This window comes from Gymnoscopelus braueri (genome assembly GCF_963280865.1).
Source record: "Gymnoscopelus braueri genome assembly, chromosome: 1".
NCBI classification, from domain to species: Eukaryota; Metazoa; Chordata; class Actinopteri; order Myctophiformes; family Myctophidae; genus Gymnoscopelus; species Gymnoscopelus braueri.
Genome location: NC_137603.1, coordinates 7030800 through 7046583, shown reverse-complemented (window position 1 = coordinate 7046583; position 15784 = coordinate 7030800). Strand labels below are relative to the sequence as shown.

The 15784-nt window shown below is 42.2% G+C and overlaps 1 protein-coding gene across 1 annotated transcript; it reads left to right on the top strand.

The window, feature by feature from the left end:
* Positions 1-8154: 8154 nt before the first annotated feature.
* Positions 8155-15560, top strand: LOC308085233 (uncharacterized protein). The gene is made up of 8 exons (XM_080428312.1): positions 8155-8538; positions 8983-9042; positions 9829-9936; positions 10723-10788; positions 10875-11924; positions 13993-14179; positions 14730-14851; positions 15227-15560. Exons 1-5 carry the CDS (start codon positions 8161-8163, stop codon positions 11601-11603), a joined length of 1341 nt encoding a protein of 446 aa, XP_080284438.1. The 5' UTR covers positions 8155-8160; the 3' UTR covers positions 11604-11924; positions 13993-14179; positions 14730-14851; positions 15227-15560.
* The last annotated feature ends 224 nt before the right edge of the window (positions 15561-15784 follow it).

Sequence of the window (15784 nt, the reverse complement as noted above, 5' to 3'; positions counted from 1 at the left end):
AATGCGACGCATTGTGAGCTTGTAGATCGGCTATTTTCAGAAGGCCGAAATGTATATAGGGCTGAAGTGGGTAATGTATGTTTTGTAATAATAATGTAACTAGTAACTAAAGTTTTCAAATAATTGTAGTGGAGTAAAAGTACAATATTTGCCTCTGAGATGTAGTGGAGTAGAAGTAAAAGTACTGAAAATTGGAAATACTCAAGTAAAAATACCTCAAACTTGACCTCAGTAAATGTTACTTTACACACCACTGGCCGGCGGTGGCACCGTGTGGCAGCAGAGAGACCTCCGCTGGGTGACCTGCGTCTCTCCACGTGCATCTGGTATAGCTGCCCAGAGCTACGTGATGATGGCTGTTGATCACTGCTTCAAAAAACAGATGTTTTGTGCTGTTTTGTGTTTGTTTTGTTGTATGAAGGGTCATATTTGTCCATGGCTAATGACCAAAATAAACAATTACTACTACTACTACATCTCTAGAATAGTATATACATTCTATGCAAGCAGAAAACGCAGAGCGAGCAATTCCTCGCCAGGTTTATTACCCAGACGATGTATTGTTGGGGTTTCGGTATAGCCAGCAATGGCCGGGTTATTGTATGGGTGAAATAGGCTCTCCCTCCCTCTCCATACCCCTCTGCATCCCTCTCTCTCTCGCTAAATGGTAGACCTATACAATGTCAACCATGACTTGGCTCCACTGCCACTTGTAACCTCAATCAACATAAGAACCATGCAATATTAATCATAGGGGTCATTAATATCCACTTCCAACAAAAGTAGTACAAGTTCACAAGGCGTCACATCGAAGTGTGTTGTGAGATTGTAGATCTGCTGTTAAATTAAGCATTTAATTTAGTAGGTCTGGGTTATTTTTGAGAATTTTCACCAATAACGGCGCATGCCCAAAACATGACATTCTGTAAGCCTGGTCTATCAGAGGTAGAATAGAGCAGTGTTGATTTTGACAGCAGATTTTGATTTAGTTTTAGTCTTTTGAATAAAATTCTGTTTAGTTTTAGTCACATTTTAGTCACCTGAAAATTTTACTTTTATTCTAGTTTTAGTCGACTAAATATCATACGATTTTAGTCGACTAAATCTACAGTTGATTTAGTCAACTAAAATGTATTGTGGCGGTGCCTTCATGGTGTCGAAATGGCTGATTTTCTTTTAGCTGCATGACGAAAATAGCAGATCTACAAGCTCACAACGCGTCGCAGCACGACGCGTTGTGAGCTTGTAGATCTGATATTTCCGGTCTGTGACACCCGCATGCAGCCATGATGACTTGTTTTAGTTCTACTGGATCTCTTCTCCACTAGATCCCTCCCAAACATTTTAGTCTAGTTTTTATTTGTTGACGAAATTGTCAATATATTTAGTCTTAGTTTTAGTCATCATAGCTTAGTTTTTATTTAGTTTTCATCAGTGAAAAAAGGTAGTCAACAGACATTTTTCGTTACAGTTTTAGTCGACGAAATCAACACTGCAATAGAGTGGAATATAATTCCAGATCACAATATGGATATAATATCAAAATGTACATGCGGGTTAGCACTGCGTGCTATCTGTATGTCCTGCTATATCTTCTTTGACCCGTCGTGTCTCTTTAGAGACGCTATAATGTCCTCTTGTTTTGTTTTGTTTTCGCTTTGATGTATTTTAGGAAGTCATTTTCAACACCTTGGCCAGGCAGGGACCGGGGATGACAAATAGCCTCTTGGCTAATATGTGTGTGTGTGTGTGTGTGTGTGTGTGTGTGTGTGTGCGTGTGCGTGTGCGTGTGTGTGTGCGTGTGTGTGTGTGCATGCATGCATGAGGGGCTTTGTTGTTGTGATATAGATGTTGAGGACAAGAGCACGCATATAAACACACACGCACACACACACTCGCACACGCATGTATTACTATCTTTGTGAGGACATCAACATTTTAGGACAGCAATTTTATGAATGCCATTTTCTCAATTTTGTGGCATTAACCGTCAGCTGCGACGCGTTGTCAGCTTGTAGATCTGCTCATCCGGTGCATGACACCAGCGCGCAACTAAGTGTAAATTAGGCATAACTCTATCTCTAATCCCTAAACCTAAACTTCTAAAGGTCTTTCTTTCTTTCTTTCCTTTATTTATTCAGGGGAGCCCACTGAGAGCAAGCTCTCTTTTTCAGGGACGCCCTGATAACAGCATATAACACATATACATAATGAAAAACAATAACAAACATTTGAATCATATTACAATCGTCACAGAAGCAAATAAACAGTGTTACATGAAACAGGTGCAGTTACTATGAAATTTGTCCTCGAGAAGTACCCTAAATGTCTCTATTGAGACCAATCGCTCCAGTTTCAGAGAGTCCTGAAGTTTGTTCCATTTGTGTGGAGCATAATACATGAAGGCAGTCTTTCCTTGTTCACTTTTCTTACGTGGACTGGTATATCTAATGTGTCTTTGTGAACGTGTTGAGTGTCCAGAAACCTTTGGTTCTAAGAGCGAAGAAAGGTATAGAGGAAGCTTGCCACACAAGGCCTTATAAATAAAAAGAATACAATGTTGCTCTCTGCGTACTGCGAGAGATGACCAACCCACTTTATCATATAAAATACAGTGATGGGTGTGATAGTCATCACCAGTGATAAAACGTAGGGCACTGTGGTAGACTGCCTCAAGAGGCTTGAGTGTAGAGATTGAGGCATGCATGTATAGCACATCACCATAATCAAACACAGACATTATGACAGATTGAATAACAGTTTTTCTACTGGAAAGAGAAAAACAGGACCTGTTTCTGTAGAGGAAACCAATCTGCCCTCTTAATTTTTTGGTTAGGTTCTCCACATGAATCTTAAATGAGAGCTTGGAATCTAGCCAAATGCCCAGGTACCTATAAGATGAGACCAGTTCAATTTGTTCACCTTTAAGAGTATGAACACCAGTAGAGGAATTTGTGTTAGGAGATCTGGAAAATACCATGCATTTTGTTTTGTTAGCGTTTAGGACAAGTTTAAGTTGAATTAGAGCCCTTTGAAACCTAGTGAAGGCAGTCTGCAAATTTGCAGTGGCCGCTTCAAGCGTTGGGCCAATGCTGTACAAAATTGTGTCGTCCGCATACAAATGGACATCCCATTTCAGGGAGGGGAGTACAACATTATTAATATAGAGGGTGAACAAAAGGGGGCCCAAAATTGAACCCTGAGGGACACCTTTACCAACAGATAGAGAACTAGATTTAAAACCATCAGCTACAACGGCTTGTGTTCTATCCGTCAGATAATTGGAGAACCATCTGACAGATAGGTCATCCAAGCCAATGGAGGATAGCTTCTGTAGTAAAATAGGATGATCCACGGTGTCGAATGCTTTAGAGAGATCTATGAAAATAGCTGCGCAGTGTTGGTGATTATCTAGACCGGTTAGAATATTGTTTGTGACAAGAGTTGTAGCTGTCACAGTGCTGTGACCTGGTCTAAAACCTGACTGTTGAGGTTGGAGTATGTTATGAGTGTTCAGGAATGCACGTAGCTGTGAACTGACGAGGGACTCAAGGATCTTGGCCAGACAGCATAATTTTGATATTGGCCGATAGTTATTTAGTTCTGACTGATCACCACCCTTGTGTAGTGGTATGACTTGTGCATCTTTCCAAATTGCGGGAATTGAGCCTGATGTAAGTGTTAGATTAAATATATGGGTAAGTGGTGCAGTAATTAAACGTGCACTAAGATGCAGCAGATATGGGCTAATATCGTCTGCACCCTTTGATTTTTTTGTGCATATTTTTGCAAGTGCAATTAAAACCTCAGAATGTGTAATTCGTCTAAATGTAAAACATGGGGGGGACAGGTCGAGTGAATTTTCAGTGATTGATTCATCACCATGATCTGCTACCGCAATATTAACAGACTGTCTGTCAAATAGATGACCAGCTAGTATAAAATGATTGTTAAAAACATCACAAATATCTGGTTTGTTTAAAACAACCCCATTTTCACTATTGATTTGTGACGGGAGAGAGGAGGTTGGCCTGGCTTTTAAGGACTTAACGATCTTCCAAAAACTGGCCGCATTTCCTTGCGTCTTAGTAAAACTGGATAAATAAAAATCTGATTTTGCTTTTCTAACCATAATGATGGCTTTATTTCGCAGCGTCTTAAATGATGACCAGTCTGCTGGTATGCCAGAACTTCTGGCCTTTGACCAGGCCACATCTCTGTGGCGGAGGGCCATTTTGAGATCCGCTGTAAACCAGGGACTCGAACGGTTTTTAACTCTAAAGTGCTTATAAGGTGCATGTTTCTCAGTAATGGAATTAAAAATATTAAGAAAATGACTTAAAGCTAGCTCAGGGTCTTGAAATGAGTTGACCTTGTACAAGTCAGAATAAAATAAATCATATAAAAAACCCTGTTCCGAAAAAACTTTAAAATTTCGTTTTTTAATCACCCGCCCCTTTGTTTTATTAGCTTTAGCAACTCTGACACATACTATAGGGCAGTGGTCACTAACACCTTGGGCAAACACCCCACTATAAGGGTACTTGAATGGCCTATTTGTTAATATTAGATCAATCAAAGTAGATCTAGGGGGGTTGTTTAAGTTTGGTCTGGTGGTATGCTGGATGAGCTGGGATAGATTTAGGTCCATGCAAAGCTGTTTCAGCCGAGCAGAATTGCTAGAGAGCCAGTCCAGATTAAAATCTCCCAAAATCAAAACCTCCGAGGACACGTATTTGGACAAAATCTTCCCAAAATCCTCCAAGGCCACAACTGGCACTGAAGGGGGGCGATAGGTACCAATAACTGTACAGTGGATATCACCACCCAAACAAATGTCTAAAATGATATATTCAAACCGTTTAGGGATACATGACATCTCAAGTACATTTGCATTTAAATGTTCACTGACAAAAATTACAAGCCCACCAGCTCTTGAATTTCTGTCTATTCTAAAGAGATTATAGCCATTTATGGCAATATCTGAGTCTAATGTGAGCTCTGTCAGCCATGTCTCTGACAATACAAATACATCGGGGGAGCCCCCCTTGATCAGTATATTAATGAAATCAAGCTTTGGGGCCATACTCCTAATATTTAAATGTATGAATTTCAAGCCATCACATTCGTGCAACTCTTGTGCAGTCTTCAAATCCACACAATTTACATCATTAATGAGAGCAGAGGGCGTAATTTTAGGAGCAGAATTTATATAGACAAGGTTACTCACTGTGACCCCTCGTGGCCTTGAAATATGACGAGGCAGCCGTGTAATGGAAGGAGTTCTAATGGCAAAGTCACATTTATCATCATTTACTGAGGGTGAGATATGAGCAGTTTGACCACCTGGCCACAAGGGGGCAGGTGCTGTGTGGTGAATGTGAATCATGGCGGAACAGATTGTGGAATGACCAGTGAGGACCAAGTTTGAGTCGGACCTATTTGAATGAGGGACCAGTCAAGTTGCTGTATGAGCGTCCAGTATGCGTTGCAAGTGAAAAGAAAGTGATTTGTTTCCTAAAATACTCGGATGCAGCCCATCTCGAGCATAAAAGGTTGGACGAGCCCAAAACAGATGAAAGTTGTGACTGTAATTTACGTTGCAAGAGGAACAGACAGACTGGAGCCAATAGTGCACGTCCAGTAAACGGGCAAAACGCGCTTCCCCTTTGCGCAGTAATGGAATAGGACCAGAAATAAATATGCGTTTACCACAGCTAAGGAGGAGATCAAGGATGTTTTTAAAATTTGCCTTAGTTTCAACGGAGGGTCGGTCATTTACACCAACGTGAAGGACTATGTTAATGATTGTAGATGGGAGGGAAACCAAAATAGTGGGGAGTCTATCCAGGATAAACTTTGTATTTGCACCTGGGTAGCAGTATGTTAGTGCGCTGGAAACGCGAATGTTTCTGACCATAGAGTCCCCAATTATTACCACTGTGGGAGGTGAGGGAGATGGAGTGTGCAGAGGACTGGACTGTCTGGGGGGGCCGTGGATCTTGTTGATCAGCGGTGGCGGAGCTGTGGATGACGGCTGTTGACTGATATCCGTAGTGGAGATCACTGGTGTGGGCACCGCTGAGATCAGATGGGAGAAGCCCGGCCGTGGCCGTGGTTTGGACACCACAGCAGACCGAGGCAACATGCGTGGAACACTGGATGATGGCCAGGAGGCGCAGTGGATAGCAGGAGCAGCGCGCGCTTCATGGCGCACGCAGTCGCCAGAGACTACCACCTCGCGATGATGGGGCGAGGGGTCAACATCTCCAGCTCGGGTGCCCAGGCGGGAGCTGCGATCGGAGACTACCACCTCGCGATGACGGGACGAGGGGTCAACATCTCCAGCTCGGGTGCCCAGGCGGGAGCTGCGATCGGAGACTACCACCTCGCGATGACGGGACGAGGGGTCAACATCTCCAGCTCGAGAGCCCAGGCGGGAGCTACGGTTAGGGACTACCACCTCGCGATGAAGAGGCGAGGGGTCAACATCCCCAGGTGATGGAGGCATGGAACTGCCCCAGCTTTTTGCTCTCTTGGCCCTGGGGGAGGACTGGTGCTCCTCCAGGAGTGCCCCCAGTAGCTCAAAGCTGTTTCCCAGCGGGATAGGAGGAGAGGTCGCTCGTAGTGTATTCCTGCAGCGTTTCCTCCTGTCTCGGCGTACTGGAATCCAGTCAGCGGCCGCGCTGGAATCGGACCGTTTGGGTTTGGCACCTAGTACGGGCCATACCTCCTCGTTGAGGACACCATCGAACAATGGATCCATGATCAGAGGCTCCTTTAGCGGGACCGGTTTACAGCCAGCCAGGGAGTCCAGAAACTCCTCGTCCTCCCGGATCGTATGCAGGAGCAGGATGCGAACCTCCAATTCCTTAATCCTTTTTTCCTGTCGGATACAACTTTCACATTCCGGAGTAGAGGTGAGTAGTAGCATGATAGCCACTAAGCCCAGTTTGGGCCCCGCTGTTTTCCTCCAAACTATGTGACAGCGGCGGTGGTGACAGCGACCGGCTTTTTGTGATTACGAGCGCTCTGAGCGTCCGATGATTAAAATGTGCAACTGTATGTGAAGTAGACACATCAATCTATCACAATCTAAGAACATGTAGCTTAAAAACTGGTTTAAAAGTGATAAAATGTTAAGATTTGTAGCGAGAGGCGAGAGCTCTACCGGCGTGTAGGTGCTCTACCGGCGATAGGATAATCCTAAACCTAACCCCCAACCTGAATCTTTTTGTAATTGTAATGTATCTCTAAAAATCTGTTTTAGTCATAAAACAATAGCATTTCTATTGTGAGGACCACTAGAATAGTCTTCACAACGTCTATTTATCATATTCTACTATACTTACGAGGACATTTTGTTCCTCACAAATATAGTAACACACACGCACACGCGCGCACGCGCGCACGCGCGCACACGCACACGCGCACACGCACACGCACACACACGCACACGCACACACACACACACACACACACACACACACACACACACACACACACACACACACACACACACACTGGTCTCGCCCTCTAGGCTAGTTCTTCCATTCCACATGATTCAACTCTCCGACACACAGTGATGGAAGAAGTACTCACATTCTTTTTTTACTTAAAGGGGAAGACCACCCATTTTCAACAGTGAACGATGTCATGTATATATGTTAATGCTGGTGAGTGGAAATGTGCGCGAGTGCTCCACCTTCTGTTCAGCCGAGAACAGCAGTATTTGATTATTTGGGCAGTGACGTCGGCTCGGTGTGGAATGTGGCCCCGCCCCCTAGGCTGCCCGCAGTCTACAATGGGACTTTTCTCCCTCCTCAGAAACAGCGCACTTTCAATTGAAATAAAAAACTTTTTAGAGCATTTTCAGCCAATTCAGCTGGATTATGTACAAGTGCTATGTCTTGTGAGCCAGAATATATACCTATAGGCCATTAAAAACGGTCAGGATCTACTCCTACCGCTATTATTCATCTCTTTACGCGGAGCTACAGGAGGCGGAAATCATTTGCCCATATTTGGGTGAACGTGATGACGTTGCTCAACGAACGGCGCCAGCGTGCCCAGAAGGGGGGAAATCAAGTCAAAACAAACACTAGTATCAACGAGACGGACAGACAAGTGAGTGAGAAACATAAGTAACGATTTCCAAAAATGTCTAATAAAAAACAAGGAACAAGGAGAGCAAGTTGGTGTTCTGTCCCTGGATGTTATGTAAAAGTCAACCTTGAAGGCACCATATTCCATTCCTTTCCACCAACAACAGATGTTACCAGATGTCGCAAGTGGCTTGTTGCGATTAGGAATGTGAATTATGATGTTAAAACATCGGCAGCCAAGATTAAATCACTACGTGTGTGCAGCAAACACTTTACTGAGCAGGACTACGAAAGGGACCTCATGGCATCCCTCATGGGGACTACACCAAGGAGAAGGCTCACCAGCACGGCCATTCCCTCTGTCTTTCCATGGAGTGGAACGGGTGCTGTCCCAAAATACAGAGGTGCCTTGGAGAAACGTAGGCACGCTGAGGTAAATAGGCCTACAGTCTATTACATTTTTGTATTGTATTTGCGTTGCTTATATTGCATATGCATGCCTACTTTAAATATTGTGGTTGTTGCATTATTGTACCTTGCCATCTTTATATTTTGAGTCAATAGTTGTTGACTATAATACTATTGATGCATATTAATGCACTAACTGCACTGAAACTAATGTGCAAACATGCCAGTCAATACAAATGACTTATTCCATAAGCATGAATTAAATTAACCAAATGAAATAGGTCTGGCCTGGGATCTACTCTGTGTGTGTGTGTGTGTGTGTGTGTGTGTGTGTGTGTGTGTGTGTGTGTGTGTATATATATATATATATATATATATATATATATATATATATATATATATATATATATATATACATTGGTTTTTTTACATTCATTTTGACATTAAATGTTATTGTTTTTATTTCCAGGTTATGTCCACTATAGATTTGACTTTGAATGCCATACCTACAGTGACCCTAGCTAAAAATGTAAGTGCTTGTCCTCCTCCTTAAAAAATAAATAATAAGAGGGTATTTTCAAAGGCTAAATGAAGGATTATATTTGTATTTGTGCACTGGATGGGGTTATTGGTATGAGATTGCTGGAGGCACCTCATTGGCACCTTGTTGGTGGGTGTGCCTTTGTGGGTGGCCTCCGGTGACTATAAATGTGGCTCTCACCTGCTCACCTTTATTGGTTGGTTTGCCCATGGAGGTAGGGTGAGCTGGGAGAGCTACATTTTTGTTGACCGCATTTTGTATTGTTAATTGCTCACTGTTTAACTTATCTTGTGCACAGATTTATTACAGATTTATTTATTGTAAATTGTAAATTCTAATAATTGGTGACACTGCACAGTAAACATTTTAAACTTGAGCATTTGTTTGGAACTGAGTATTTTAATGCGCGTCATACAGTTTTTAAAGGCCAATGACTGATCAGCCGCAATACTACATGTTAATGTAGACAGACACATGAATTATAGGAAAGGACTGGATGGATTGTCAGTGGCGGATAAGTGTATCTCTCTCACACACATTTAATCATTTATTTATACATCTACATACAATACAGGATACAATACAAGGACACAAATATTACAAGGTGCTGTAAAAAAGTACAGTCAGCAAATCATGGACAACACACACACACACACGTAACCGTTCTTGCCATGTTTTACATGCTGTGCAGTTTATCAATCTCCCTATCCATGTTATGATGTTAATGCATATGTGTGGATTAAAGAACAATTCTTATTTTGAATGGCTTTATAGAAAGATGAAACATTTGGACTGTCTGCTGCTATGCCCGTGCACCCCGCCCCTGCTCTCTGTCGTCACCCATTGCAGCCATCATCTCCAATGTCTAAGAAAAGACACAAGGTAATTTATTTCAAGCTTGTATTACATACTGAAGGGGCTGATTTATCCTGTGTGCAACAGGTGTGTAATCACACCCACACTCTCAGAGTTACATTAACATTGATTTAACGATATAAATTCAAAAATAGCAATTACACTTCTTCACAGCATGGGATTCGAACGCGGGCCCTAAAATCAGTAATCGTCAGCTTCCACCACTACACTGTCTGCGCATTTTCAAAAAAGTAGAAACAAGTAAGATAAATACTACACAGCAAATGATGCAAGAAAAAAAAAAAAAGCCAATCTACAAGTGGGTCTACACGACGTGTATAGTAGTATATAATAGTATATTATATTAATTATAATTATAATCACACACACGCCAGGCAATGTGAGCTTGTAGATCTGCTATTTTTTTATGACTCCCAGGTCAGGACTCAGATCTCATCTGTCTGTCTGTGTCTGTCTGTCTGTCTGTCTGTCTGAAACAAAAAAAAAGTGACTCCAAAGCGCCACCTCGTGGTAGTATTTGGAACTACATTTACTGCACGAGTGAGTGAGGCAAATGAGGAGTGTGATGTCAACATGACAAACGACAAAGTCAATAGGCACCGACTGTAGTCAGTCTAGTTAGTTTGACTTAGGCCTGGTGTGACTGCTTTCATCACTCATCACCCAACTTATAGAATATATGTACATCGTTACTATTATGTATGTACACCATTACCATATTTAATTGTTTGAATAATAATAGCGTTGATGTGCTAATTTACTTTGGAGACAAACAGTTGTTTCTTTTTCCAGCAACTTGAAGCCATGGGTCTTGCGACCGTCTCAAGACCTCCATGTTCACCAGAGAGATTGTCTTTGGTAGGTTTTTTATATATGAATGAATGAATGAAGATAGATGACAAAACAATGACAAAGTTTTATATATATATATTTTCTGTTATTAGGAAGGTACCGAATCTACCGATGACATACCTCTTGATCAGCAAATCACAGATGAAGATGAACCCACCTCACCACAAATGGACACAAGTTTTTCTAGCTCATTAGGAGCTAGTCAGACAACTTCAGACTATAAACCTCCCACGTCAGCAAGCTCTAGTGTAGACTCTGAAGACTCTGAAGACTCTGAGACATACAGTGATGTTTGGAATCAAAGAAAGTGGATTGTTAACGAATCGAACCTAATGCAACTATTTAAAAGATGTCCAGAGTGTGGGTCTGGAATCACAGATACTAGTACAATTCATAAAGGGAGTCAAATTAAGATTACTTGGGAGTGTGTGAAACGACACACAGGGAGTTGGCAGTCATGTCCGGATGTGAGGCAGATGCCACAGACAAATATTGTGTCAATGGCTTCTGTGCTGTTCACTGGCTCTACCTTTACAGAAATCAAAGACTGGGCAGATCTTTGTAATGTACAGTTGCCAGAAAGTACCACTTTCTATGAATACCAGTCCTCCTACTTCCTGCCCGTCATAAAACAAGAGTACGACCTGCAACACAAGTCAATACTCGCCACCATCATAGAAGATGCAAATGCAGGGAAGCCAGTACACCTTTGTGGCGATGCCAGGCAAGTATACATAATGTACATAGCTATTGATAAAATGTCACTGTCTGTACATATCTGGTATTCATTCGCCCGGAGACCCGGTGCTGATATCCAGTGATAATCTAAGCCTTTTTCTTTTTTTTTTGTTTAATCTCAAGTTCTCAACTGTCACTCTTACTGTACCTATACCTCTCCTGTTTCATTCTTACTGATGTTACTGCCTGGTATGACACCTGAATTTCCCGCCTGGGGATCAGTAAAGGTTTATCTTTGTTGTCTCTTCTTATAGATGGTAAATGCAGAACTTCTATTCCCGCATAATGAAAACAGTGCTTTGTGCTTCCATAGGTCAGACAGCCCTGGATTTTCAGCCAAATACACAACCTATAGCTTTATGGATGACTGGACCAAGCAGATTATTCAATCTGATGTTATCCAGGTAAATTTAATCACACAAGTGCCTGTTATTGTCTCCGCCAGGCCGAAAGGCATGGCGAGAGAGTATGTTTTGCCCCCTGTCCGTCCGTGTGTGTCATTCTGTCTTGTCTGTGTACAGCTAATCTCTGGCACCCTTGGCTTGCTTGCAGTGAAACTGTGCACACACAGTCCCTGGATGCCAGAGCAGAAACTCTGCCCCAAATTTTTCACATGGGCCTTTATAGCGCCACCAGGAGGCTGCTTTTAGCAAAACACATTTTTGGACAGTGCTCCTACAGATTTCGGCCAAAAATCCTGCAAATGGACCCTTCGCTAAGCCCCACCCACTCCACTCTGTGACTGGTGGTGCGAAGTTAGTCACACCCAGGCCTGGCAGCGCCTGGCAAACTTCGCTTCTCACCCATTGACTTGCATGTTAAATGATGGCTTTTCCCCTTAAAAATAATCGATCATTTCAGGAGCAAGAGCTTCAAAATCTCTTCTAAATCTAGTCAACAAGGCCTGCAGTAGGCTATGCACTGGACAAATGTGCATGACATTATTTCAATAAACTAAAAACATGGGAAATGTTAGAGGGAGTAATAGCCATGGATACACGACGGTCGACTGTCATGGATGAACTTCAACCTGGTGTTTGCACTTTCTCCATTTATGGCCCGTACATCTACATAAACGTTCATATTTCAAATATAAAGTGCTTATCCCATGGCCACGGCTGTTATATTTATGTACGGGCTCTCAGAAGTACCCGTATCATCCGTATTGTTCAATAAAAAGCATTTAAATCTGATCGGTGGCCATTTTCTTCATGCACTTTCAACTGAGCGACCCTATCGGTTTGTAGGTGTATTGCACTCTGATACATTATGAGAAAATGTTCACTGATCGGATTAAAATGCTTTTTATTGAACAATACAGAATATACGGGTACTTTTGAGAGTCCCGTGCATAATTTTAGCATCCGTGGCCATGGGGTAAGCACTTTATATTTGAAATCTGAACGTTTATATAGATGTACGGACCGTAAATGGAGAAAGTGCAAACACCAGGTTAAAGTTTATCCATGACTGTAACAGGAGTTTTCATTTACCACAGGGCAAGACTGCAGCAGGAGTTAATAAATAGACGAACAAATGAATTAATATACTTTAACGTGCGGAATCCGAAACAGGCAGCGCTGTGATTCTGAATTTTGTTACGATTGTGGTGATTAGTAGCCTATTATTGACACCACCTGGGCGAGTGAGTCGTGTCGTGTAACTTTCCTGACGTTAAGCTGTGTATGTGTTCAACACACCCTGACCCGGTCTAAGTGCAGATTTCAGCTTGGGAAAAGCAGCCTCCAACGGGTTTGGGTAGGTGGTTCATAGTCACCATTGCGTTATCGTAGTATTTCTATTCTTGCTATTATGTTGCAAATGATTGTGTGTGTGCGCCTGTGCGGGCGAAATAACATTGACAGCTATGGCAGGTGACGAAAGCTTGCCAGACCTATGCCAGGCTAACAACGGTTGCTAAGCTGGCATTGGACAATCGCTTTTGGGGTGGGGTTTAGCGAAGGGTCCATTGGTACACAGTATCTCTATAGTCATTAAAATAAACTGGTCTTTCAGATTTTTCATATTCTATCCTGATTGGCAAAAATTGGCTTCCAAAGTTTGCAGGAGTAGTCAGTTTCGAACAAAATGCCTCAAATCATGAACACGGCATGCAATTTCCGTGAAATTTTGCACACACATTCCCATTAGGCCGAAGAAGAAATGCCATTTGAAAATGTTCAAATCAGCCTCATGGTGGCGCTATAACAGGTCGATTCCTGTTAACCAGTAGGTCTAATTCAGCACAACACATTTTTGGAACAAAATGCCTCAAATCATGAATACAGTGTCCGATTGCCGTGCAAGGCCTAAGAAGAAATGGCACCCTTTTCACATTGGCCTATTATAGCACCACCAGGAGGCCACAGTAACTACCTGACCTGGCGGAGACCTGTTCTCCGAGGGGCACTTTTTCCTAGTTGTAATTTGATTTTTGAAAAGTGTAACGTGTGGTCTTTGTTTACACAACAGGTTACTGAGGCCAAGAGCTCTGTGGCAATGGAGCCTCTGGGGTTAAGGAGAGGTCTAAGCAGCCTTTTGCGCCAGGGCCTTCCTATCTCCATATTAACAACAGATCGCTCATCTTCCGTCCGGAAGATCATGCGAGAGGAATTTCCAAAAATAAATCATCAGGTGGACCCTTGGCATTGTAGTAAAGGTCAGATTTTTGTATAATAAAACAATGAGCCCCAAGAGGCTGTGTTTTACTACCTACAACCCCTTTAGGAATAGACTGCGTATACCAGTGCATGACTGTCCTGTCTTTCCAGAATGTGGCACACCCATTTCATGTTCATTTCTCCATAGTTTCTTTGATTGGCTTGGCAGCAGGTTTTAACACAAAACAAATGAAGGTCTCGGATGTGTTTATGGTTCAAATCTGCTGAGCCAATCAAAAATTAAGCTATAGAAAATGTACCCGGAACGGCAAACGGGTTTGCCATCTTCTAGAAAAGACTAGGACTAGTTATGGGGACCATAGGTTCTATGTTCCCCGTTTCCTAGGGAGAGCGGGGAATATAGGACCTAACCTAAACCTAACCCTAACCATAACCTTAGTGGGGAACATAGAACCCAGGGAACATAGGTATGACCCCCTAGTTATGCATAGAGAGCTTACTCATACAGGTGTTGTTTTATGGGGTATGTTTTATAATTTATACTAAAGTGTCCTGTATGCAGCTAACAAAAACATTTTCCCTGAAAAGGTCTAAAAAAAAAACTACAAGCTCTGTCTAAAAAGAAGGCATATGAAGACCTCCTGCCTTGGGTGAAGAGCGTAGGAAACCACCTCTGGTATTCATGTGCAAACTGTGGGGGTAGTGTTGTGGTATGTATGAAATTACCAACACATAGTATATGACCATTTTACACTGATTTACATGGGAACACAATAGATTTTTTTAAATGCTATCTACCTTCAGGATGAACTTTTCATATTTGTAACTGTAAATTAACTGTTCAACTATACCATATACAGTTGAATCATGCGACATGTTGTCGCATGATCATAGGACCACAATGGAAACAAGTCCCCAAGACTTTTTTTGTGTTATCCTTGTAGCCTAAATGTCTGTACGTGCGTTTGTATTTGTAATAAAGTATTCAATCAATCATGCAATCAATTAGACACAACTATAGTTGACTAAACACAGACAGTATTGAATGTAATCAGTGATGTATCCGTTAATTGTGCTTTTTACAGGAACTGAAACGGATATGGCTCTCCATTCTCTACCATATCTGTGGTGTACACAGCTGGACAGAAAATGGGGTACAGTACACCTGTGGCCATGCTGACCTGTCCGAGGAAGAACAGAGCCGCAAGAAATGGCTCTCTAAAACCACAGAGGTGTACAAAGTGTTCTCTAAATTTGTACTGGACAAATACCTGATGAAAGATTTGGATCAAATGGCTGATTTCAAGCACACAGGTAAACTCTCAGATAAAGTGAAGTTGTATTGACAGTAAAACAAGAAGCGGTCTAATAACGGCCTGGCTTCCCTGTGCAATCTTTAGCAATGGATAGCAAGTTGTAGAGTGCAGTCTGTGATTGAATGATGTCATGATGTCGCCAATATGTCATCACTGTTGTTCAAATATGTAGTTGGGGCATACATACGGGCAAAAAGACAAATCTTATATGCTACATTTAACTACCTGTCCTATGAAAATGTTAATGCCCAATTCTATATTGGTGGAATTCTGAATACTAACCCATTTTAGATTTCTTTGGGCTATTCAAAAATAGCATAGATATAC

Excerpts from the sequence above, each read along its gene's own strand:
- LOC308085233 (XM_080428312.1), top strand. The coding sequence starts at position 8,161 with ATGTCTAATAAAAAACAAGGAACAAGGAGAGCAAGTTGGTGTTCTGTC. Across the intron at positions 9,937-10,722 it reads TGTCTAAGAAAAGACACAAG|CAACTTGAAGCCATGGGTCT; the intron begins GTAATTTATTTC and ends TTCTTTTTCCAG. Across the intron at positions 10,789-10,874 it reads CACCAGAGAGATTGTCTTTG|GAAGGTACCGAATCTACCGA; the intron begins GTAGGTTTTTTA and ends TTCTGTTATTAG.